This window comes from Mobula birostris, chromosome 3, assembly GCF_030028105.1.
Source record: "Mobula birostris isolate sMobBir1 chromosome 3, sMobBir1.hap1, whole genome shotgun sequence".
Classification (NCBI taxonomy): domain Eukaryota; kingdom Metazoa; phylum Chordata; class Chondrichthyes; order Myliobatiformes; family Myliobatidae; genus Mobula; species Mobula birostris.
In genome coordinates, this window is record NC_092372.1 from 218269342 (window position 1) to 218296551 (window position 27210).

Sequence of the window (27210 nt, forward strand, 5' to 3'; positions counted from 1 at the left end):
ACCTGCCGAGTTCCTTCAGTATTTTGTAGGGTGTGTTTCCCTCTATTACCTCGGCCACTCTGCCAAATAGATGAAGCTGCAGCACTAATCCCCATGGCGCTCCACTTGTTACTGATTATTAAATGGTCCATTTAACCTAACACTGATTTGTGTTAGTTAGTCACTCCCTTAATCTATGTCAGTGTATTACACCCAAATGAGAGGGCTCTTGCTACATGGTACCTTATTGAGTGCCTTCTGAAAGTCCAAATACACTGCATCTACTGGTTCCCCTTTATCGACATATTAATTGCCACTTTAGTAAAGAATTCCAGCATTTTTGCACTGATAAATTTTAGACCATCTGGGAATCATTTAAGTCCTCGCTTTTATTCTTGGATGCAAACCACCAATTTCATATAGGACTTTACCCAATATCATTTTTTTTTCAGGAGCTCAGTCTGGGATTAATGCTAAATACAACAGAATTAACTACAAATAGATTCAATCCAGTTTCTAGGCAATGGTGTGAGCAAGAATGTGGAATGCACATGTATATACCAAGTAAATGAAGTATTTTCACCTTGCAGAGGTGGATTTGGAGCCTACTGTATATCTGAGTGAAATTAAGGATGAAGAAAAGTCACAACGATGTGACTCCTGTGAGGAAGGCTCAGGAAATATGGATGACTATGACAGGTTACTATTATAATAAAATGCACAACAGCTTCAGAACTTGACAACCATCCTTAGACCAGTTAGACCAATGCTTAGTGGATTGAACTGTTGCTGCTAAGTTAACAAATTTCACATCACACTCCAGTGATAATAAACATGATTCTGATATACCCAATGACGGTTGCAAGAAGTATTTCCTCAGGACAGCACCACAAGCCAGGCATCTAATTTGTTCTAATCAGACCACATGGAAAGTGGCATGTAAAGCACACTAGACTGCCATGTCACATTTACCTTCTTAGCTCATTTAGAAACTGATATGTCTTTCATCATATTTTAATGGTTAGTGGGGGCAATAGTTACAATTTTCAAAGCAATTTTCTGGCATTTGTCTCTGTGATATCAACATTTCACGTAGCACATCATATTCAAAGTAGTTTTATATGTAAGCATATAGGAATCTGCATTCGGTTATTCTACAACCTCATATTACAAACCTGGTGTGGAAATCAGTAATTTCGTTAATGTTTCGGAAAATTGTTTGTTTGCCATTCAGTACTGAAGGTGGTACGTCGGGTGCTGTTTCTGTATGTTTGATGTAATGATCAACAAAGAACTGCAAATCTCTTGTGAACTCTTTTTCAGTTTTGATCAGATCTTGTACAAGGAGGCTGTAATCACATCAATCACAACACTCAGTTAGAGGAAGATCAAATAATACTGCAAATTTCCTTTTATTCTTCAATGAATATTCTGTGTAATGAAGAGACTTTTTCCAAATGAACATAAATAATGCAACAAAGTGTTGCATTAATTACTGATGCCATTCATTTTGTTATCAAATTATAGAAAGATAGATAGATACTTCATTGATCCCAAATTACAGTGTCACGGTAGCATTACAAGTGATATACAAATTTACAAGTATTTGAAGAGATGTAAGAAAAATCTTTTTAAAAGTTACCTCAAACAGTCTAACAGGAGGGTGTCCTCACTTCCCCGGCTATAGGTTGACTCATTATACAGTCTAATAGCCCAGGATAAGAATGACTTCATATAGCGCTCTTTGGAGCAGCGGAGTTGTCTTAGTCTATTACTAAAAGTGCTCCTCTGTTCAGCCAAGGTGGCATGCAGAGGGTCAGAAACATTATCCAGAATTGCCAAGATTCTCTTTGTCCTACCACAGCCTCTAGCGTGGCCAGTTTGACTCCTATAACAGCACCAGCCTTTCTAATCAGTTTATTGAGCTTGTTGGCATCAACTGTATTGATGCCACTGCCCCAGCACACCACCGCATAGAAGATTGTACTGGCAAAAATGGATGGGTAGATCAAGTGAAGGAGATGCCTGGTTACTCCAAAGGACCTCAGTCTCCTCAGGAAATAGAGGTGACCCTGGCCTTCTTGTACACAGCCTTGTGTTGGTGCTCCACTCAAGTCTGTCATCCAGGTCCACCCCAAGGTACTTGTAGGTCCTCACCACTTCCATGTCCTCACTATCGATAGCAACAGGGTGCAGTGTAGGCTTACTCTTCCTAAAGACCATTACCATCTCTTTTGTCTTCCTGATATTGAGTTGCAGATGCTATAGACATATTACTGTCCCGTAATAGATTACTTTTGTGGTATAGGTAGTCTAGGTAATGGCTGCAAATATACATTGCACTAGTACTACTGACATCATCGGTAACTCCTTCAGTCAGATTCTGTTGTAATTCAGGTAACCATTATTTGTCAGGATGTTAAACATGATAAGAAAACATCGTCACAGAGGTTTGTGCTTCGCTAAGGCACTCTAAAGGTTTTAGTTGATTCCTAAAGCCTTCATATCCTAATTGTAGACACCACTGGATACCATACTCTTTGGTCTTCATCTGCAAGTCGCCTATTTGGGATATTCTTCACCGTAAAACTGACGGTCTTGGAGAGGGTGTTGATGAATAAGGAGGCTTTGCCAAGTACAATAATTGGTGAGTGACAACAAGTGGTTATTGCTACCTTTACTACTTTAACTAAGTAAAGGTTGGACTTCAGATTGTAGTAAATTGCACTGAAAGTGGAATAAAGTCTCCATGTAATTCAGTGATGTGTGACCACCAAGCAGAGCAAGTAAAGCGTGAGACTCTTGCAGCCAATCCCCTTTCAAACAAATACACCATATTTTGTACTATTGGGGGCATGATAGTCAACTGGAAAATTAATTTGAAAGGTAATAGTATCGGGCCGGCTGGTGGCGCAACGACATCGGCGCCGGACCTGGGAGCGGAGGTTCCCGGGTTCGAAACCAGTCGGGTCTGCTCCCGAGTACACTTTCCATCCATGCCGGGTTGAGTGTCTAGATCACAACTCAACCTTGTAAAATAAAGGGAAAAATACTGCGAGAATGTCCGTGTAGGGAATGGCGCGCCACACTGTCTCTCTCTCGCTCCGTGCCTTGTAAAAAGCTATGGAAAGGACGTCATCACGGACGCACACATGCATGCACACAGGCACACGCCAAAAAAAAAGTAATAGTATCAAGTATTGGTATCCAGGTTTCTTACTTTGAGGACATAATTAAAATAGAACAGTAGAGTAGAAATGGATCCAAGTTTACTCACTATAGTTTTCTCCTGTACTCATCTTCTGTTTCAATCTCTCCGGAGAATTCAGTGCTTTCCAGAGGAAGTTCAGCTGAGAACTAAAGAATTAAATCTAATCAGCAGAAAACACATATACTGAACATTCGTTTAGTTTAGGTTACATTATCAGTGGAAAAAAAAACACCGCCTAGTGTCAGACATACTGAGATTTCAGTAAACACTCAATGTCGCTTCAGTTCAGAACAACAAAATGTTCAGTTGCAGTATCCTGTATATAACAAGGTCCTATAAGTAATTTGTATAATTTATTATGTATTGTTACGCACACGCAACCCTGTAAAAGTATCAGCAGCAATAGAACACACCTGGCGCCTGGTTTTGATGTTAAAACCACTATTTATTAGTATCTACTCAATATAGTAACTTAAACCAGGTAAACCAAAAGTTAGCAGTTTTATGTATATATATGTGAGTAAATATAATTCCCAAACTTGTTCAAGCTCAGATGGTAAGGTTTAAAGTCTTATGATGGTAATGTAACAAAGTTCAGTTCAATGCATGGAGTTGTTGTGAGAGAGAGGTATTTGTAAATCAAAGAGAAATCCATGATAGGAGAAGAACAAGTAAACAGGTGCCATTGGTCTTCCGTCGTCAGCTCCGAATCCACATACGAAGTATCATCGACAGTGATCTTCCAGTTCCACGACATACAAAGCAACTCTAACAGTGATTTGCCACAGGGGTACCTTCTTCAGTGAACTACCACACCCAGGCAAGAGTTAACACACACGTGGTATTCACAAAGGTATTCCCTAACCAGAAGACCCACTCCTGTGGATCAAACTATGTGACAATCACACATTCGTATTTGCTGGCAACACACATAAAATTTGCTGGTGAGCGCAGCAGGCCAGGTAGCATCTCCAGGAAGAGGTACAGTCGATGTTTTGGGCCGAGACCCTTCGTCAGGACTAACTGAAAGAAAAGCTAGTAAGAGATTTGAAAGTGGGAGGGGGAGATCCTAAATGATAGGAGAAGACAGGAGGAGGAGGGATGGAGCCAAGAGCTGGACAGGTGATTGACAAAAGGGATATGAGAGGATCATGGGACAGGAGACCCAGGGAGAAGGAAAAGGGGGAGAGGGGAAGCCCAGAGGATGGGCAAGGGGTATAGTGAGGGGGACAGAGGGAGAAAAAGGAAAGAGAGAAAAATAATGTATGTGTATATAAATAAATAATGGATGGGATATGAGGGGGAGGTGGGGCATTAGCGGAAGTTTGAGAAGTCAATGTTCATGCCATCAGGTTGGAGGCTACCCAGACGGAAGGTGGAACCTTCCAACCTTGGAGGAACAGCACGTTATATTCTGTCAGGGTAGCCTCCAACCTGATGGCATTAAATACAGTAGCTTATATTTTTATTTAATCATTTAGGGTACATGGCTAGGCCAGGTTTATAAGGATTTGAATCAAATATAGGAAAATTTCACAAGTAGACACCTTTATCGGCACAGATGAACTGAGCGAGTCATGCTTACTGGACTTACTGAGTATGCCGACAAGAAAATGAATATATGGCTTATATATGGTGACATATATGTGCTTTGATAATAAATTTACTTTGAACTTATGGCCTAAAGAATTGCTCAGTTATACAAGAAACCTATCAGAAAATAGCTTTACTTAAACAATGAATCTTTCTGTGCTGCTAATACCTGACAATTGACAAGTTTAGTGTGCTAACAAGTCTTCAAACTTCTGTCTGATTATGTGATATATTGAGAACAGGTTTTCAAAACAGCAACATTATTTTTTTTCCCAGCGACGATCTATCTATCTTCACTTTTCTGAAGACCATATTAGGTAAAATGCATGGCTATTTTTATCTGGTTACTTTCTGCAAAGCGCATGCCTTTAAAATTGAGGCTTCAAGTCTAATTGCACTCAAAGTAACATTTCTAAATCTAGGATTGGTAAATAGGTGGTGAGCAAATTCTTTGTTGCACCCTGACAATACAGTCAGTATTAAATGCATTGTACTGTATGAATGCAGAAATCTATAGAGTTCATAATTGTTTATTCAAAAGGAAACAACTTAATATTTCTACAGATATTTATACATAACATGATACTTAACCGGATTTGTAAAATTCACCTTCAGCCTTTTGTCCAGATAGGCAGGAGAAACCCAGCCCTGCCTGGCTGGTGTGCTTTTTGTAGGCTTTGTCCTAACCAACCACTTGAGCGGATGTGCAGAGTCAAGAACTTCCACAAATTGCCCTTCTTTTAGGTGAATGGACTCTTTCTCCGTTGGCAATGGATTGTAGTCTGCTGTAGCCATGTAAATGTCAAAAATCTGCCACAAGGAAAGGATGGAGTTAAGTTTATTTAAAAATTGCTAGGCATTGAGATAATCTGAGACGCAAGAGATTCTAGTTTCTGCAGTAGTCCTGAGCAACACACACAAAATGTTGGAGCAACTCAGCAGGTCAGGCAGCAGCTATGGAAGGAACTGAGCAGATGATTTTTTGAGCTGAGACCTTTCATCAGGACTGGAAAGGAAGAGGGCAGAAGCCAGAATAAGAAAGTGGGAGGAGGGGAGGAGCACAAGCTGTCAGGTAATAGGCAAGTCCAGGTGAGAGGGGAAAGGTAGGTGTGTGGGGGAGGGGGATGAAAGGGAATGATGTATGATGATAGGAGTTGATCAAAGAAGCTGCCTGACCCAGAGTTCCTCCAGCATTTTAAGTGAGTTGCACTAAGATAGCCTGTTTTACTTTCATTGTCGTGCTGTCCTTCTCACAAGACTTACACTTTCTTGTACAAAGCTGAAAGTCTAAATAGAAGACATGTTAGTCAACATAGCCAAACCCCAGCCTGTCCTCAAACATCAAACAGATTCCACTCTCATGACAACAACTAGCCTAGTTTTGATTAAAATCAAATTGTACCCCACTTTACATCAGCAGCACAGCAGTGGAAACTGCAAGCAGTTTCAAATTCCTGGCAGTGCACATCCTGCACAACCTCTCATAGCCCTAGAACACATTCTACACGATCAGAAGAGCTCACCAATGCCTGGACTTTCTGAGGAGGCTGATGAGAGCTGGACTATGCATATCTATACTGAAGTCATTCTACAGATACCCAATAGATTCCATCCTAACAAGCTGCATCACTGCTCGGTACAGAAACTGCACTGCGGCAGACAGAAAGGCTCTACAATCAGTGGTCAAAACTGCCCAGTACATCACTGGCACCAACCTACCTGCCGTCAAGGACATATATATAGAAAGGTGCTGGAAAAGAGCCAGTAACATCATGAAGGAACCCACCCATCCTGGTCATGGACTGTTCATCCCACTTCCATCAGGGTGGGGGCTAGGTAGCATCCCATCCACTCCAGGACTCAAAAACAGTTACTTTCTCCAAGCAGCAAGGCTGATCAACACCTCCACCAGCTAACCTACCCATCCACACCCCCAACCACAACTATTTTATCATTTCCTGTCAGTCTCCTTATATGCAGACACTCCTGTGCTCAGCATCACTTTATGGACATCTATTTATATATGCTATTTTATGTATTTATATTTATTGCATTTACTTATTATTACTGTGTTCTTATCTTATTGTGTTATGTTTTTGTGCTGCATCAGATCTGGAATAACAATTATTTTGTTCTTCTTCACACTTGTGTACTGGAAATGACATTCAATAATATTGAATATTGAATCTGATAGAATGAAAGTAGCTTTATACCAGGAATTAGAAGAAAGAAATTAAAGAAAATTAGTCACCAGATATTAACATATACAAAATGCTATAGGAACTCATCGGGTCAGCATCTATGGAGAGGATAAATAGTCAACATTTCTGACCAAAGGGTCTTGGCCTGAAACACTGACTCTTTATTCCTCTCCTTAGATACTGCCTGACCTGCCCAGTTCCTCCAGCATTTTGTGTGTGTCATTCTGGATTTCCAGCATCTGCGGAATCTCTTATGTTTATCACCAGTTATTAAGCAAGCTTATGAAGCTACGGATAACAGGTTCATGGATCCTGATGGACTTCATCCTAGCATCCTAAAAGAAATGGCTAGAGTGTTCCTAATTTTTATTGATTTAGACAAGATTCTATTAGCTGAAAAATAGTCAATTTAACTCTAGTCAAATAGTCAAAAATAGTCAATTTATTCAAAGCACAAGGGAGCACAAAGCAGAAAACTACTAGACAGTTAATTTAAAGTTTATCAAAAGAAACATTTTAAAGCCATTATTTAATCTGCTTTAGCATGACAAATATCCTTAGACAGCTCCTTTATGAGAGAAGTTTAAATTACAAACTCTACCTCGCCTCTAGTTTCTGAATCTTCAGACTCAGATGAAGATTCATTGACAATAGAAGATGGCCTGGATCTACCATGACGTGGAGATGGAGATGGAGTCTTGCCTTCCTCATCACTTTCTGCTCCAGGAACACGCAATGAAGCTGAAAAGTAATGTAAAGTTCTGAATGACCTTACTGCTACTTTTCCATTCATTTTTTTTAAACTACTCTTTTCAACACAGATGGCATCCTTCACCCATTGTACTTCACCTGAATTTTCAGGAAAAAGCTTAATATTTGTTTTCATTCAGTTTCAAAGTAAATTTATTATCAAAGTACATACAGTGCCTTGAAAAAATATTCATCTCCCAATCCTTTGTTCACATAAATGAGTATTACAACCAGTGATTTTGATCAGTTTAATTGATCAAATTTGTGAATCACGTTACTTTTTTCACAGTAGAACCCCAAAAACAAAAAAAAATTGTAAAGCATGAAAAAATAAAAATTCAACTACTGAAATGTGAGCAGTTCAAAAGTATTCATCCCTCTTTGCACAGTACTTAGTCGATCACCTCCCTCAGCTATTACAGGCAGTAGTCTTTTTGGATGAGCCTCTATTAACTTTGCACAATGTGATGGGGCAAGATTTGCTCATTCCTCCTTACAAAATTGCTCAAGCTGTGCCACATTAGTTGGGGAGCAGCGGCGGACAGCAATGCTGAGGTCTTGCCAGAAATGTTTGATCGGGTTAAAGTCTAACTGAGCCATTCAAGGACATCAATTTTCTTCACTTGAACCCACTCCATGGTTGCTCTGGTGGTGTACTTCGGGTCGTTGCCCTGCTGCAAGATGAACTTCCTTCCCAGTTTACCCCTTCTGGCAGAGGCCAACAGGGTTTTATCCAGGATCTCTCTGTATTTAGCAGCTTTCTATGGTTTCTATAGGTCAGTGGGACTAGGCAAAAAATGGTTCGGCACAGCCAAGAAGGCCCAAAAGGCCTGTTTCTGTGCTGTAGTTTCTATGGTTTCATTCATCTTCCCATCAATCCTGACCATATTTCCAGTCCCAGCCGCTGAAAAGCACCCCCATAGCACAATGCTACCTCCATCATACTTTACATTAGGGAAGGTGTTACCTGGCTGATGAGCACTATTAGATTTACACCATATTTACCACTAAAAAAAAGCAAATCCTTGCACGTAAAGAGTTTGCAAAGGTCACTTTGAAGATACTGTAAAAACGTGGAAGAAGGTCTTGTGGTTGGATGAGACTAAAGTGGAATTTTCTGGCCTCAACACTAAGCAGTTTCCCCTACCTGATGACAGCAGTGAGAAGAGTGTGTGGGCAGGATGGTGGGGGCCCTTGATGGATGCTGCATTCCTACAACAGCGCTCTTTGTAAATGTGCTCACTGTTGGGGGAGGCTTTACCTGGGATGGACACCAATATTTTAACTAATTTTTGTAGTTTTTTTTTCCATTCAAGGGCATTGATCTTTCCATACCAGGGCATTATGCAACCAGTCAGTATCCTCTTTACTGTGCACCTACAATGCCTATAAAAAGTATTCACCTCCCTCCCCTTGGAAGTTATCATGTTTTATTGTTTTACAACATTGCTTCATGGTGAATTTAATTTGGGTTTTTTGACACTAATCAACAGAAAAAGACTATTATGTCAAAAACAGATCTCTACGATGTGATCTAAATTAATTACAAATATAAAACACAAAATTATTGATTGCAAACAAGAGAAAATCTGCAGATGCTGGAAATCCAAGCAACACACACAAAAAGCTGGAGGAACTCAGTAGGCCAGGTCGCCTCTATGGAGAAGAGTACAATCGACATTTCGGGCCGAGACCCTTCATTAGGGTTGAAAACAAAAAGATGAGGAGTCACAGTATGAAAGTGGGGGGAGAAAGTAGAACCACACCAAATCATCACTGGTGCAGCCAACTGGTTTTAGAGTCACATAATCAGTTAAACGGAGATTTGTTTTTGGAGACCAGGATGCAGTCAAGGTGTTTCAATTGATTATTGTAAAAATATACCTGTATTTGGAAGGTCCAACTGCTGATGAGTCACTATCCTGGCTACATCATGAAGACAAAAGAACACGCCAAGCAACTCCATGAAAAGATTATTGAACTGCAAGCGTCAGGAGATGGATACAAGAAAATTTCCAAGTCACTGAGTATCCCTTGGAATACAGTTAAGTCAATCATCAAAAAATGAAAAGAATATAACACAGCTGCAAATCAGCCTACAGCAGGCTGTCCTTAAAAACTGAGTGACTGTGCAAGGAGACTAGTGGGGAAGGTCATCAAGAGACCCATGACAACTCTGGAGGAGGTACAAGCTTCAGTGGCTGAGCTGGGAGAATGCGCTATCCAGCTGTTTTACCAGTCGCAGCTTTATGGCAGAATGGCAAAGAGAAAGCCACTGTTTGAAAGAAACTCACATGAAATTTTGTCTGGAGTTTGCCAGAAGGCATATGAGAGACCGAAGTCAGTTGGAAGAAGATTCTATGGTCTGATGAAGCTAAAATTGAGATTTTTGGCCATCAGACTAAATGTTATGTTTGACGTATGCCAAACACAGCACACCAACAAAAACACACCATCCCTACCATGAAGCATGGTGCTGGCTGCATCATGCTGTGGGGATGCTTTACTGCAGCAGGCCCTGGAAGGCTTGTGAAGGTAGAGGGTAAAATGACTGCAGCAAAATACAGGGAATTCCAGGAGGAACCTTGATGTAGTCTGCAGGAGAACTGTAACTTGGGAAAGATTTGTTTTCCAGCAAGACAATGATCCCAAGCATAAAGCCAAAGCTCCATAGGAACAGCTTAAAAACAACAAAATTAATGTCCTGAAGTGGCCAAATCAGAGTCCAAACCTCCATCCAATTAAGAATTTGTGGCTGGACTTGAAAAGGGCTGTTTACTTAGAACCTCCATGCAATCTGACAGAGCTTGAGCAGTTTTGTAAAGAAGAATGGAGAAAAGTTGCAGTGTCCGGATGTGCAAAGCTGATAGAGACCTATCCACACAGACTCAAGGCTGTAATTGTTGCCAAAGGTACATCTAGTAAATACTGACTTGAAGGGGGTTAATACTTACGCAATCAATTATTTTGTGTTTTTTTTATCTATAATTAATTTAGATCATGTTGTAAAGATCTGTTTTCACTTTGATACGAAAGAGTCTTTTTCTGTTGATCAGTGTCAAAAAGAGCCAAATTAAATCTACAGTGATTTAATGTTATAAAACAATAAAACATGAAAACTTCCAAGGGACGGTGAAGACTTTTTATAAGCACTGTATATAAATTTGTCAAAGATTTAGATGACATGCCAAATGTGCCCAAACCTCTTAAGATAGTAGAGATGTTTCTGTGCCTTCTTTGTATTGGCAGTTACCAGTGCCAAGCTGTATCAGCGTTTGCCCTTCCCTTGGACTACATTACTGACGTGGAGGAGGGAACCCGCTGCATGAGCAACAGCTGGTTCTTCAAATCTTCCTGCCCAGGCTTGTGCCCTGAAGAGGACACAGTCCACCACAGGCACAAACGCATGATCCCCTGGGATTGACGGCTGCCTACTAACTATCTGCTGGACCCAGTATAGATCCACTGAAATAATAACAGCAAGGAATTTAAAGTTGCTGACTCTCTTCAACTCTGATCCCCTGAGGGGTACTGGCTCATGGACCTTGGGTTTCTTCCTCCTGTATTCAATAATCAACTCTTTGGTTTTGCTGACATTGATTAACAGATTGTTATTGTGGCACTATTCAGCCAGATTCTCAATCTCCCTCCTATATGCTGATTTGTCACCATATTTGATTTGGCCCACATCAGAGAATTTAAATATGTCATTGGAGTTGTACTTAGTCTCACAATCATAAGTATAAAGTGAGTAGAGCAGGGGGCTAAACACGGTCTTGTGGTGCACCTGTGCTGATTGAGATTGTGGAGGAGATGTTGTTGCCAATCTGAACTGACTGAGATGTGCAAGTGAGGAAATTGAGGATCCATTTGCAAAAGGAGTTATTGAGACCTAGGTCTTGGATCTTATTGATTAGTTTTGAGTGGATGATACTATTGAACACATTGCTGTAGTCAATGAAGAGCATCCTAATGTATGCATCTCCACTGTCCAGATGTTCCAGAGATGAGTGGAGAGCCAATGAAACAGGCATCTTATGTTGACTGTTGTAGGCAAATTGGATCAGATGCAAGTCATTCCTCCAGGCAGCAGTTAATGTGGTTCATCACCAACTTCTTAAAAGCACTTCATCACAGTAGATCTAAGTGTTACTGGATGACAGTCATTGAGGCAGGTTACCACATTCTTCTTTTGAAGCCTGCTTGAAGCAGGTGGGTACCTCAGATTGTTGAAGTGAGAATTTAAAGATATCAGTGAACACACCAGTCAGATGAATAGCACAGGTCTTCAATACTCGGCCAGATACTCTGAGTGGGCCGGATACTTTCTGTAGGCTCACCTTCCCTAAGGATGATCTCACGTCGGCTCCAGAGACTGAAATCACAGGGTCATCAGGATCTGTGGGAGTTCATGAAGGTGCCCCCATGTTTTGATAGTCAAAGTGAGCATGAAAGGCATTGTCACATATGTCACTTGATTTCATTTTGTAGGAGGTGATAGCATTCAAGCCCTGCCATAGCTGTCGAGCATCTTTCAGTGATTCAAATTTGATCCAGAATTGTCACTTTGCATATGAGATGGTTTTCCAGATGTCGTACTTGGACTAATTTCATTTTACTTTGTCGCCAGACCTGAACACTGCTGATTTGACCCTCAGCAGAATGTGGATCACATGGTTCATCCAAGGCTTCTGGTTGTGTAAGACTGAATGATTTTGTGGGGACACACTCGTCTATGACTGTTTTTATAAAGTCCGTGACAATCGTGGCAAATTCGTTCAGATCCTCTGACGAGTCCTTGAACATGGCCCAGTCTATCGACTCGAAGCAATCCCACAGCTGCTCCTCAGCCTCCCATGACTGCCTCTTTGTTGTCCTTTCTGGAGTCTTGTTCTTTAGCCTCTGCCTGTAAGCAGGTTGGAAGGGGACAGCCAGATGATCAGATTTCCCAACAGTTAATCTAGGCATGGAAAGGTAGGCATTCCTAATCATAGTATAACAGTGGTCAAGTGTGTTGGGACCCCTTGTGCTGCAGGTGATATGTTGATGATAATTATGCAGAGATTTCTTCAAACAAGCCTAACTGAATTTCCTGGCAATGATTTCAAAGGCGTCAGGGTAGGCTGCTTCTTGTTTGCTGATCACGGTTTAATACCTCAAGTGCTACTTAACATTCGCTTTTGGCAGCATGTAAACTGCAGTCAGGATTACAGAAGAGGACTCCCTTGGTAAGTAGAACGGTTGAAACTTAATCTTTACATGTTCCAGTTCTCCACCCTCTACCTTCTCAGAATCAGCAGTCTGGTCCATCAGGTCCATCAAGAAGCTTTCAGGTCTTAGATAGATAGATAGATAGACATACTTTATTGATCCCGAGGGAAATTGGGTTTCGTTACAGTTGCACCAACCAAGAATAGAGTATAAATATAGCAATATAAAACCATAAATTATTAAATAATATGTAAATTATGCCAGATGAAATAAGTCCAGGACCAGCCTATTGACTCAGAGTGTCTGACCCTCCAAGGGAGGAGTTGTAAAGTTTGATAGCCACAGGCAGGAATGACTTCCTATGATGCTCAGTGTTGCATCTCGGTGGAATGAGTCTCTGGCTGAATGTACTCCCGTGCCCACCCAGTACATTATGTAGTGGATAGGAGACATTGTTCAAGATGGCATGCAACTTGGACAGCATCCTCTTTTCAGACACCACCGTCAGAGAATCCTACCAACATATCCAACGTGTCTTGAGGTCAGCTGTGTCCCTGAAACACAACAATCTCTTATTTCCCTCCAGTACAGCAATCTGACTGTTAGGTCCTTAATCAAGTTCTCCAGTGAATGACTACATTTGCTAACAAGATACTGAGGAAAGGAAGTTTCATACCCCAACATTTTAGTCTGGGTTGGAGTACTCGACGCTTCCCTCTCTTCTGGCCATGGCGATGTACCTTCATCTGCTTAAAGGTGCCGTACCTACATTCCTGAGAGTTTAGTCTACTGAGTCTTTCAGAAGATTGTGAAATCACTCATTTGTTTAGACAGCTGTAAAGTACATTACTTAAAGGGAAAATACAGGCTGCATATTACAATGAGAGTATTTCAGAAGTATATTAAGATATTTTGCAAGCAGACCACAACACGTTGCCATGTATCACTAGCGCCATCTTCTAGTGCAAAAAGAAAATCATTTTCCTTCCCTTAATGAAAATACCTAATTTCTGCCAGGGTGACATGGTAAAGAGCAATAAGCTTTGGCAGAAATAATCATGTAATCAAGTTTATAATCTCCCACTACAGTGGATATATGTTTTATATTCTACTAATGTTCTCATCTCAATGCTGAGATAAAAAGGGAGAAGAAGGGTGGATGAGCATATCCTGATGAAGGGTCTTGGCCCGAAATGTCAACCATTTATTCCCCTCCATGGATGCTGCCCAACCTGCTGAGTTGCTCCAGCATTTTGTGTGTGTGACTCCGAAGGGTGGATAAAGATAGATAAAAAGTCATGCATTTGTAAGGAATGAATGGATTTAGAGACCGTGTAATCAAAAGGAATTGTTATGAATGAATGTGTGTGGAAGAAGGGCCAGTAAAAGGGTTGATGAACTAAGTAGCTAACTTGCATTTTTCCACCTGAACTTTGTAACCCAATGGCTTAAGCTTAGATCTACATTCTGTCTTTCACAATCAGCATGCAGCACTGTGTACAGATGGTCGAAAAGTGGAACACACACTCATATGATTTAACCACTTGAATATTCTATGATTAAAAATATCTTGCACCTGGGTCATGTACATTTGCTTGTTCGTCAGTGTAAATGCACGCTGCAATTGTTCTGTAACTCAGTGCCTTGCATATTTCTGTAGGCTCTCCATGATATCGTGCTGAATAAAGGTACCACCGCTTGAAGTCTGGTCTCTAGAATCATTTTTCTTCAACAATGTGTAACAAGAATATAACTCTGTTTAGGGAGTTGCAGTTTAAACTACGTTTACAGTAGTACTAAGCGCATTTAAGTCCTTCAGCCAAATTCTGTGTAACATAAAGCAGTTTTAAATTTGAATGCATGTCTTCGTAGATGCTATTCACTATTGTTGTGGAAGTTACTTTCTAAATCAGCTTTTTAAAGTAAGTAAATTGGGTTAACCTAAATTTTAACACAGATCTCAGATTTCCAGTTATCTGCCTTTTGCTTTTATTACTGTTCTACACTCACCTTGGGTGATCTTTGCAGAAACCATTTGTGTGATCTGAGATGTTAATTTTTGGAGGAATTCTTCTGTTCCAACATCTGCTAGTGATAAATGTGGCAAGGCTGTTGTTGCAGCAACTTGTTTACTGATTTCTTCTGTCAGAATTTCTCTCTGCTCTGTAATACAATTAAAAAAAATTCAGAAAGGTAGTGTGGAAGAAAATTCTGAATAAAAGGTTAAAATATCTGAGTTGTTAACACCCTGAAACTTCCTTTAATTAGCAATATGCCTAATGCTAGCCTTGGTGTCTAACACAGCTGCCTTAACAAGATGAAGACAGTGAAGGTCATAAATTGTAGGGAGGACCCCGTGGGCTGTCAAATTTCCAACAATTCAAGGTATCCTGGTTTTCCTTCACCTGTCAAGTACTAACACGTGAAACAAGTTATACTTTTGTACTTAATGACTTACTAGAGCTAGGGATTTAGCGAACTTTCTATAATATAAATAAAGACTGACCTTTCAGCCTTGGGCTCTCAGCATGCTTGCAATAATCGATCTTAGTTTCAAGGATGTATAACAACCTTCCTCTGTGTGTACATTTTTAATCATAGAACAGACAAGTGCAGACGAGACAGGCTGTCTGGCATTTTCGTGAGATGCAGTATGGCACACAGGATTGATTTTTTTAACTGACAGATGCAATTGACTTTCTGTGTGCATGCATAAAAAGGCCATGACCTTTGTTCTTTGGAACACTTGGCGATCACACTGTCAGTGAGTCATTCTTCCCTTATTCATGAATAAAGGTATTCTCTAGTTACTTCAGGGTCTGTGTCCAATTTATTTGTGACCAACTTTAATTGAATTTCCATAGCAAATTAATTTCCCTAACAGGTAGAAAATCATTTAAAAATATACAAAAGAAACTTACATTTTGAAATTTGAGGTGTTATTAATATCTTGTGAATCGTATGCAATTTAGGTTGATTTGAAAATATTTGTAAATGGGCAATAAATAGTCACTGGTTCACAGGATCAGAATTGATTTTGTTTGACTGTTTACACTACAAAATTCCAAAAGAGCAAGCTTTAATGTTTTAGTAAGCTTTTATACATTTCAAAAATGTACTAAAGTACTCACTTTTCTCCAATGCTTTGTGATCAGGTTCTTGTCTACATCAAATAGAGCCATAAACATAAATGTCCCATAGTCCAAAAGAAACAAAAGAAAGAAAAGTGAGGGATTAAAAACAATATTCATGACTATTTCCTATATTTGTTTCAATCTTTAAATCTAAGCATTACTTTTATCTTGTTTCAGGATGCAGCCACACAGCAAAACAAGCATTTATATACCCATCAATTTTAGTCTTTTAAATTGCTACGCTGCAAATCCAAAAATAAGTTTTAGTGGTTTAATAAAACTAAGTTTCAAGAGTGTTTTAGAGGCAAGATTGTGGTGGTGGTGGAGTCAAACACAGTGTAAATGAAGACCAAAATAAACCCGCCCCTGCTGGAATTCTGAAATAAAATGTGCCGGAAATCAAGCTTTGATGAAGATCATTAACTTGAAACATTAACTCTGCTTGTCTTTCCATGGTTGCTGCCTGACTTGAAGAATATTCCAACATTTCTAAACAATACTTTCAAGTTAATTTGAACATATTACATAGGCTTTCGACCTGTATTTCTATGTTTTTTCTGTGTTTTCTATGATTATATCTGTGGGATGAGCACCATGCTGCAGCTTCTGATAGACTGGGTCAAGGAACTGGAGACTGGAGTTGCAGATTGATGGACTCAGCATCATCTGGGTGACCGAAGGGATAATATGAGTTTTAGTGAGATGGTCAAACCCAAGGTACAGGCTTCAGATAGGTCGGTAACCATCAGAGGAGTAAGGCTGGAGGTGGTCATTGCAGGGTTCCCCTGTGGTCATTCCTTGAATAAAAGAAAAGGTATACCTCTCGAGATACTGTTGAAGGGGATGTTTTCTTTTAAGAGGGTAGCCGCATTAGTCAGATGTCTGACATTGTAACTGGCTCTGAGGCTCAGTGAAAGGGTACAGTCAGACAGGGCAGAGGTTAATGAAAGGGACAGAACTGAGATTCTGTCACTACAGAAGAGACTCCAGGATGATGTAGTGCTTCCCAGGTTCCAGGTCAAGAGTGTCTCTGAGCAACTGGACAAAATTCTTCAGAGGAGGGTGATAACCAGTGGAATGAAAATAGTATGTTAGGTAAGGAATTAAAATATAAAACCTTGAGGGTAGTGATCTCCATATTACTCCTGGAACATGCGCTAGTGAGTCCAGGAATTGAAAGGCAGGCCAGATAAATGCATAGCTGAAGAGCTCGTGAAAGATGCACAGATTTAGGTTCTTGTGAAACTGGGATCATTTCTGAGGTAGAGGTGAATTGTACAAGAGGGAGGGGTTGTACTTGAACCAGAGGGGCCACAAATATCCTCACGGGGAAACTTACTTTTGCCACCAGGAAGGGTTTAAACTAGATTGACAAGGGGGTAGATTCAGAAAATGAAGTCAGTGAGAGGACAGGGATAAGTGCAGTAACCAAAATCTGTAAGCCCAGCAAACAGGATGATATTGATTTACCCAAAATTATGCCGTGCCTATTTAATATTTAAATCCTCTTGTAAGCAAAGCATTGGCAATTCTGCTATCTCATACTTATTTGGAGCCTTACAACTAAAAAAAGACTTAAATATAAATATGAAGTAGTATTAATTAGCAAATGTGACTATTAAATTAACATTCAACAAGTTGGCAAAAAATTTAAATGATTTGTGTTCCAAAAAGAAGTCCTATAAACCCCGAATTTTCCTTTACCTGGATGCATGCTAAACTTATGCAACTCCAAAATTCAGATACAGAACACTGTTACTTAATAGCTTTCTTATTTTTTTTGTCAGTCTTCCTACGAGACTCAACTGTAGATAAAGTTGAAATCTACACTACTAATTAAAAATCTCTATTTTCTGACTTTGCCCTCATTATTTCACCAGAAACTTGAGTAGACAATGCATAGCAGTCAGGAAGAAAAAACAATTTAAGTTCAGTGTTTGAGTAAAAAAAAGCAAAATGCTGGAGGAATTCAGTAGGTCAGATAGCAATTCTGGAGGGAAATGCCTGTCCATTTCCCTCCATGGATGCTGCTCGACTCTCTGAGTTCCAGAAGCATTTTATTTTTTGCTCCAGATTCCAACATTTCCAGTGATTTGTGCCTACCTTGACTTGAATACATGGGCTACAATGTCTACAATGCACAAGCACCTTCTGTCCTCCCCTGAGGCAGCAGGCAATTATGTCTCACCCTCATGTTACATTTTCCTGTCAACTTGATAATACAGCAAAAGTTGAGCTGCAAGCTGGGATGTACTTGATGAGATCAGTATCCCACAAAATTATTAAGGAAACTATGACTTTAAATTAAGCAATTAAGGTAATGAGAAAATTTAAGAACAATATCCTATTATGTGAATTTACCCATGTAGGAATGTTTCCATTAAAGCTTCTTTCACATCTGGGGCTTCTTCTATTACAACTTCAACTTCTTACATAAAAAAAAAAGAAACATTGTAAATTAGTTAAGTACATACTTCAAAGAAGTAACAACTAATTTTTCTCTGCAGTTTACACATTGAACCGATTAAATCTTATGCCCTTAAATCTAAACATGCTTTTTAAAGAAATTTCATATAAATTGTTACATACTTGTCCCAGATGAAGTAACGCCATGTACTGTACACTGCAGTAAATTAACTAAAAGGAGTGTGATTTTACAGGCCATACATGCATCCAAGATAATTTACAAGTCTTGCATTTATGAATACATTCTTGTTTATTTCAGATATGAAAACAATTAAAATACAAATTGGAAAAAAGAAAGTTCTATTTTAAGTTTTGAAACTTCGGTTATCAGTTGGTCATGCAGTATGAATAGAGGATGCCATAGTCAGAGGAGCAGACAGGAGATTCTGTGGATGTGAAAAAGAAACCCAGATGGTATTTTGCCTCCCAGGTGCCAGGGTCAGGGATGTCTCAGATCAGGGCCATAGCATTCTAAAGGGAGAGTATGAGCAGCCAGAAGTCATGCTACACATTAGTACCAGTGACATAGGTAGGAAAAGGGACAAGGTCCTGAGACAGAATATACTGAGTTAGGTAGAAAGCTGCAAAGTAGGACCTCCAGGGTAGTATTCTCTGGATTGCCACCATTGCCATGTACCACTGAGGGTAAGAGTAGGATGATTTAGCATTTGAATGCTTGGCTGAGGAATTGATGTTTCAGATTTCTGAGTCATTGGGATCTCTTCTGGGTAAGTAATGACCTGTACAAAAATGACGGGTTACACCTGAACCTGAGGAGTCCAATATCTTTGTGGGCAGGTTTATTAGAATTGTTGGGAGGGTTTGAACTAATTTGGCAGGGGGTTGGGAACCAGAATGATGGGGAAGTTGGTATACAAGTCGATGCAGTGTGTAGTGAGACTGTGACAACATAAGAACATAAGAAATAGGAACAAGAGGAGGCCATCTGGCCCATCGAACCTGCTCTGCCATTCAGTAAGATCATCGCTGATCTGGCCATGGACTTATCTCCACCTACCTGCCTTTTCCCCATAATCCTTAATTCCGCAACTATGCAAAAACCAATCCAACCTTGTCTTAAATATATTTACTGTGGTGGCCTCCAGTACAGATTCACCATTCTCTGAGAAAAGCAGTCCCTCCCCATCTCCATCCTAAATCTACTTCCCCAAATCTTGAGGCTATGCCCCCTAGTTCTAGTCTCAACTACCAGTGGAAATAACTTTCCTGCCTCTATCTCATCTATCCCTTTCATTATTTTACATGTTTCTATAAGATCTCCTCTCATTTTACTGCATTCCAGCAAGTACAGTCCCAGGCGACTCAATCATTCCTCATAGTCTAATCTCCTCATCTCTAGAATCAACCCGGTGAACCTCCTCTGCACCGTCTCCAAAGCCAGTATATCGTTCCTCAAGTAAGGAGACCAGAAATGCACGTAGTGCTCCAGGTGTAGCCTCACCAGTACCCTGTATAGTTGCACCATGACCTCCCTGCTCTTAAATTCAATCCCTCTAGTGAAGAAGGCTAACATTCCATTTGCCTTCTTGATAGTCTGCTGCACCTGGAAAACCAGTCTTTTGTGATTCATGCACAAGCATGCCAAAGTCGCTCTGCACGGCAGCATGCTGCAATTTTTTTATCACTTAAATAATAATCTGCTCTTTCATGTTTTCTTCCAAAGTGGATAACCTCACATTTACCAACATTATACCCCATCTGCCAGACCCTTTCCCACTCACTCAACCTATCTATATCTCTCTGCAGACTCTCCATATCTTCTGCACAATTTGTTTTTCCATTCAATTTAGTATCATCAGCAAACTTAGATACACTACACTTGGGTCCCCTCTTCTAGATCGTTGATTTATATCGTGAACAATTGTGGGTCCAGCACCGACCCTGTGGCACACCGCTTACCACTGATTGCCAACCAGAATGATACTCATGTATCCCAGATCTCTGCTTTCTATTAGTTAATCAATCCTCTATCCATGCTAATGCATCACCCCCAACTCTATGCATCCTCATCTTATAGATAAGTCTTTCATGTAGCACCTTATCAAGTGCCTTCTGGAATCCAAGTAAATAATGTCCATCTGCTCCCCTCTATCCATTGTGCTCGTTGTATCCTCAAAGAACTCCAGTAAGTTTGTCAAACAGGACCTGCCTTTGCTGAATCCATGCTGCATCTGCCTCACGGGTCTGTTTCTTTCGAGATGCCTCGCTATTTCTTCTTTAATAATAGTTTCAAGCATTTTCCCAACTACAGATGTTAAACTAACTGGCTTATATTTACCTGCCTTTTGCCTACATCCTTTTTTGAACAGTGGCATAACATTCACTGTCTTCCAATCTGTTAGGACCTCCCCAGAGTCCAACGAATTTTGGTAAATTATCACTAAAGGCTCCACTATAACTTCTGCCATTTTTTTTCCATTCCCTGGGATGCATTCCATCAGGACCAGGGGACTTGTCTATCTTCAGGCCCACAAGTTTGCTCAGCACTACCTCCTTAGTGATAGCTGTTGTACCACATCTATAACATATCTCTTTGGCATTTTAGACGTGTCCTCCACCGTGAAGACTGATACAAAATAGTCACTCAATGTCTCTGCCATTTCCTCACATCAATTTCCCCTTATCATCCTCCAAGGGACCTACATTCACGTTAGCCACCCTTTTCCACTTTATATAATTATATAATATATCCATTTTTATTCTTTGTGCTTGTTTATTTTCATGATCTATTTTCCCTTTCTTTATCACTCGCTTAGTGTTTCTTGGTTGCATTTTAAAGTTTTCTCAATCTTCCACTACACTTAGCAACTTTGTACACATGAGCTTTTAGTTTGATGGCTTCTTTTACTTCCTTAGTTATCCAAGGCTGGCTCTCCCCACCCTTACTGTCCTTGCTTTTAACTAGAAAATACTTCTGTTGAACACCTTGGACATTTACAAAATGGAGAAGATAACAGCATCTGTTAATCATAAGTTGGAACAATTTGATTCATACTGGGAAAAATGGCTCAACTACATAACACCTCATAGGCCTGATTTTATTCTCACAAATCAATGAATATGTTATAAAAAAAAATCACTCCCTACTTGTACATCGTTTTCTCCTTTTGCTTGTTCTTTCTTTCCTCTCTTTTCTATAGGTGTATACCTCAGATAAATATTATGTGGAGATTTGTGGCAAATATGATTAAATGATATATATGTACAATATCTGAAATATACCTTATGGAAATGTTTGTTTGATGATGAACTTCAATAAAAAATAAATTACAAAAAAAAAAGAAAAATCTCTTTGAAAGTCTTCCACCATTCCTTAAACTTCCCACCATATACCCTTGTGTTCCCAATCTACACTAGCCAAATTCTCCCTCATCCCATTATAGTCTCTATTGTTTAGGCATAATACACTGGTTTTAGATTGAATTAGTGCACCATCCATTTGTATGAGAAACTCAGTCATACTGTGATCACTCTTTCCAAGAGGATCCCTAACTGCAAGATCACTCATTTTACCTGTCTCATTGCACAGAACCAGATCTAAGATAGCATGTTCCCTTGTAGGTTCAGTAACATGCTGTTCCAGAAAGCCATCATGGATGCATTCGATGAAGTCCTCCTCAAGACTGCCTTGACCAAACGGATACACCCAATCTATGTGCAAGTTAAAGTCCCTCACAATAACTGCTTTTCCATTCTTACATGCCTCCGATATTTCTCTGTTTATTGCTGATAGACAACTCCCACCAGTGATTTTTTTCCCTTTACTATTCCAAATTTTTACCCAGATGGATTCAACATTCTGCTCCTTAGATCTTATATCGTCTCTCACTATTACCCTGATCTCATCTTTAATTAAGAGTGCTACCCTACCTCCCTTATCTTCCTGCCTATCCTTCTGTATTACCTGATATCCTTGGATATTTAATTCCCAATTCTCTCCACCCTGCAATCACATTTCTGTAATGGCCACTAAATCATACCCCTTTGTATTGATCTGTGCCACAAGTTCACTGACCTTGTTTCGAATACTACAGGCATTCAAATAAAGTGCCCTTACACTCATGGTGTTTTTAAAACCTTGTAATCTTTTTCTCTTTTGCACATTTTTCTTTACTCCACTCTTACTTTTCTCTTTATCTTTTATTTTTATTTTCATCCACACTTTTTTTTTTACCTTATCCATACTTCTCCAATCTGTTGAACCCACCCCCCTACTATTTAGTTTAAAGCCCTATCCATAGCTCTAGTTATGCGATTCGCTAGGATCCAGGTCCCATCATGGTTCAGGTGCAGCCCATTCCATTGGTACAACTCCCTCCCTCCCCAAAACCGGTGCCAATTTCCCATGAATTCAAACCCACCTCTCCCACACCAATTCTTGAGCCACGCATTTAACTCTCTAATCTTCTTGATCCAATGCCAATTTGAATGTGGCTCAGGTAGTAATCTGGAGATTACCACCTTTTTTGTTCTGCTTTTTAATTTAGTCCCTAGCTGCTCAAATTCCCTCAGCAGAACCTCTTTCCTCGTTCTACCTATGTTGTTGGTATCCACATGGACCATGATAACTGGATCTTTTCCCTTCCACTGAAAAACCCTCAGCAGGTCAGATAAGATGTCCCAAACCCAGGTACCAGGCAGGCAACACAGCCTTCGGGATGCTCTATCCTTGCAACAGAGAACTCTGTCTATTCCTCTGACTATACTATCCCCAATTACCACTACATTTCTTTCTCTCCCCTCTCTTGAATGGCTCCCTGCCACAGTTAGGTTGCTCATTCTTCCTGCAGCCCCCACTCTCATCAACACAGGAGCAGGAATCTCAGACCTGTGCGGAAGGGCAGGCAAATAATAGGGAAAAACTGCAGTTAGTGGGATGAGTTGATGCATAACGAGGGGGCAAAAATCAAAAAAAGGTGATGAAAACAGGACTGAATGTGTTACATTTGAACGCACACAGTACATGAAATGAGGTAGCTTATCTTGTGGTACAGTTAGCTACAGGGAGCGGGCAGGAGAATGGGGTTGAGAAGGATAATAAATCAGCCATGAAGACATGTTGAAGCAAATCCAAATGGTCTAATTCTGCTCCTACATCTTATGCACTTAAGGGATTGGCAGGTATAACGTTGTGGACACCATGGCTGAAAGAAGATCATAGTTGGGTGCTTAACATCCAAATATACACAATGTATTGAAAAGATAGCCAGGTAGGCAAAGAGAGTGGGATGGCCTTGTTGGCAAAAAATTAAATCAACTCCTTAGCAAGAGGCAACATGGGATCAGAAGATGCAAAAGAGAGTAAAAGAGAGGTGAAAGTGGATGTCAGACCGCTGGAAAAGGACATTAGAGATTTACATGGCAAAGGGCAAACAAAGAAATGATGGAGATTCTTAATAAGTATACTGTGTTAAGTCTTCATTGTGGAACATACAGCAGTATGCCAGAAATTCAAGAGTGTCAAGGGGCAGAAGTGAATGCAATTGCTAAGGAGAAGGTGCTTGGGATACCCCAGGATTCTGAAAGAGGTAGCTGAAGGGATTATGGAGGCATTAGTAATGATCTTCCAAGATCTTTAAAGAATCACTAGATTCTGGAATGATTCTAGAGTCCTGGAAAATTGTAAATAGCACTCTATTCTTTAAGAAGGGAGGAAAGTACAAGAAAAGAAATAATAGGCTCCAAACAGCCCTAACAAGTGAGGCAACTCCTCACCTGCGAATCTGCTGGAGTCATCTATTGTGTCTGCTGCAGCCTCCTCTACATTGGTGAGATCTGTTGTAAATTGGGGGGCTTCTCCATTGAGCACCTCTGCTCCATCTGCCAAAAGCGGAACTTTCTAGTGGCCAAACGTTTTGATTATGATCCCCACTCCTGTTCCAACATGTTGGTCCATGGCCTCCTCTTGTGCTACGATGAGGCTACCCTCAGGGTGGAGGAACAATACCTTATATTCCATCTGTGTTATCTCCAACCTAATAGTATGAATATTGATTTCTCCTTCTGGAAAAAAAAACCCTCCCCCTTTTCGATTACCCACTCTTGCCTCTTACCTCTTCTCATCTGCCTATTACCTCCTCTGCTGCCCACTCTCCTCTCCTATCAGATTTCTTCCTCTCCAGCCCTCTAATTTTCCTACCTACCTGGCTTCACCTATCACCTTCTAGATATGCCCCTCCCCACCCCCCAGTTTTTTATTCTGGCATCTTCCCCCTTTCTTTACAGTTCTGAAGAAGGGTCTCAATCTGAAATTTCACTTGTTCATTTCCATGGATGCTGCCTGACCTGCTGAGTTCTTCCAGAGTTGTGTGTGTTGTTATAGGCTAGTTAACCTGATTCCAGTGGTTTGGAAGATGTTGGAGTCCATTAAGGATGAGGTTTTGGGGTACTTGGAGGCACAGGATAAAACAGGCCAAAGTCAGCACAATTTCTTTAATAGGAAATCTTGTTTTTTTTTTTTTTTAAGAAATCTTGGCTGACAAAACACTTGGAAATCTGTTCATTCCAGTGGTCCAAACAACGTTAGGAACAGGGCACAGCAATGAGGTTTCTCACAAGACAGCGATGCTTATTTAAAAGGAGAGCTTTGTGGGCCTTCAGGCTCATTCTAGGGGCTTAATCAGTGGCAGGAGCAGGCCACAACGACAAGATAGAAAGCTGAGAAGCAGGATCTCCAGGGTAGTAATTTCTGGATTACTGCCTGTGCCTTGCACAAGATGATTTGGCAGATTAATGTCTGGCTGAGAAGCTGGTGCAGGGGGCAAGGTTTCAGGTGCTTGGATCGTTGGGGTCTCTTCTGGGGGAGGTATGACCAGCTCAAAAGTGACTGGTTGCACCTAAACCCAAGAGGGACCAACATTCTCGCAGGCAAGTTTGTTACAACTGTTGGAGAGGGTTTAAACTAATTTTGAGGGAGGGGGGGAAACCAGAGTGAAGAGATTCAGGATTGGACAGATGGTTAAAAAAAAAGCAAAGATAGGATGCAGTCAGACTGTCAGGAAGGGGAGGCAGATGATAGGACAAAATTTGCACCAGCAGAGTGAGCATCAGTGCATTAGGGATGCAGAATCAAAAAGGGTGGCAAGTACAGTACTCAAAGTGTCATATCTCAATGCACAGAGTATAAGGTGGATGATCTTGTTGCACTATTACAGATTGTCAGGTATGATGGCGTGGCCATCACTGAACCGTGGTTTGCAGTTGGGAGCGGAATGTCTAAGGTTACATGTTGTATCAGAGGGATAGGAAAATAGGCAAAGGGGGTGGTGTGGCTCTACTGGTAAAGAATGGCATCAAATCATAGAAAGATGTGACATGGGATCGGACGTTGTTGAATCCTTGTGGGCTGAGTTAAGAAACAGCAAGGGTAAAAGGACCCTGATGGCAGTTATGTGCAGGTGTAACACCCTGGGAAAGGTTTCATTGCTAATGTAATGGTTTTTCTGTAGCAGCAGTGTTTGGGTTATGGCTCGAAATTATGGGGGGGTTTGGAATGTGTGCTGCCCAGCTGTGTTTTTTTTCTTGTGTGCCTGAGACCAAGGTGATCTGGGTCTTTTGTTCAGCAGAAGATGGGGAAAGAAGATGCCTGAAAGGAGAGGTCATAGACACCAGAAAGGAGTGGACTTGGAGTGGGGCTGGGAGTCAATGAAGCCCGGGGGAATCGATGAAGGACCAGCGGAAGGGAAACCATGAGCTCCAACTTGCGTGCATTAGACTGTTTCATTAAAATGGGCCCTTTTCTTTTTGTTTTACTTTACTCACCCTTTAGTCAAATTAAGAATTATAAAGCTAAATTGTTTAATTACATATGGTGTACTGTTATTTCATGCTACTGATTTGTAACAGGGTAACAGGGATTCCGGGAATGAGAGGGTTAACTTATGAGGAACGTTTGTCCGCTCTTGGACTGTATTCCTTAGAGTTTAGAAGAATGAGGGGAGGTCTCATAGAAACATTTCGAATGTTAAAAGGCATGGACAGAGTGGATGTGGCAAAGTTGTTTCCCATGATGGGGGAGTCTAGCATGAGAGGGCATGACCTAAGGATTGAAGGGCGCCCTTTCAGAACAGAAATGCGAAGAAATTTTTTTAGTCAGAGGGTGGTGAATCTATGGAATTTGTTGCCACGGGCAGCAGTGGAGGCCAAGTCATTGGGTGTATTTAAGGCAGAGATTGATAGGTATCTGAGTAGCCAGGGCATCAAAGGTTATGTGGTGAGAAGGCAGGGGAGTGGGACAAAATAGGAGAAAATGGATCAGCTCATGATAAAATGGCGGAGCAGACTCGATGGGCCGAATGTCCTACTTTTGCTCCTTTGTCTTATGGTCTAACACATCACGCAGCATCCACACAAACAGGTGGTTTTGCACCTGAATCTCACATGTTTGGTGGGGCCAGAAGTTGTTGCCTAGACTTACACAGCCGACAGAACCTGAGGGTTACACAGGCCTCCCAAAGAAATTACAATGGGAAATAGAAAAGGTGTGTCAAAAGGGCAATGTTATGATCGTCATGGGAGATTTCAAAATGCAGGTCGATTGGGGAAATCAGGTTGGAAATGGATCTCAAGAGAGTGAATTTGTTGAATGCCTATGAGATGGCTTTTTAGAGCAGTTTGTTGTTGAGCCGAATAGAGGATCAGCTAT

The 27210-nt window shown here is 40.6% G+C and overlaps 1 protein-coding gene across 1 annotated transcript in view; it reads right to left on the reverse strand.

Moving 5' to 3' along the window:
* The window catches only part of obscnb (obscurin, cytoskeletal calmodulin and titin-interacting RhoGEF b), a 598125-nt gene that overhangs the window by 158137 nt on the left and 412778 nt on the right, over window positions 1–27210 (reverse strand). Inside the window, exons 95-101 of the mRNA XM_072254438.1 lie at window positions 18441–18507; window positions 16077–16108; window positions 14956–15108; window positions 7586–7725; window positions 5393–5593; window positions 3257–3336; window positions 1155–1328 (exon numbers count right to left, since the gene is read on the reverse strand). Of these exons, the coding sequence (XP_072110539.1) occupies window positions 1155–1328; window positions 3257–3336; window positions 5393–5593; window positions 7586–7725; window positions 14956–15108; window positions 16077–16108; window positions 18441–18507 (847 nt within the window). The remainder of the gene's footprint in view (window positions 1–1154; window positions 1329–3256; window positions 3337–5392; window positions 5594–7585; window positions 7726–14955; window positions 15109–16076; window positions 16109–18440; window positions 18508–27210) is intronic.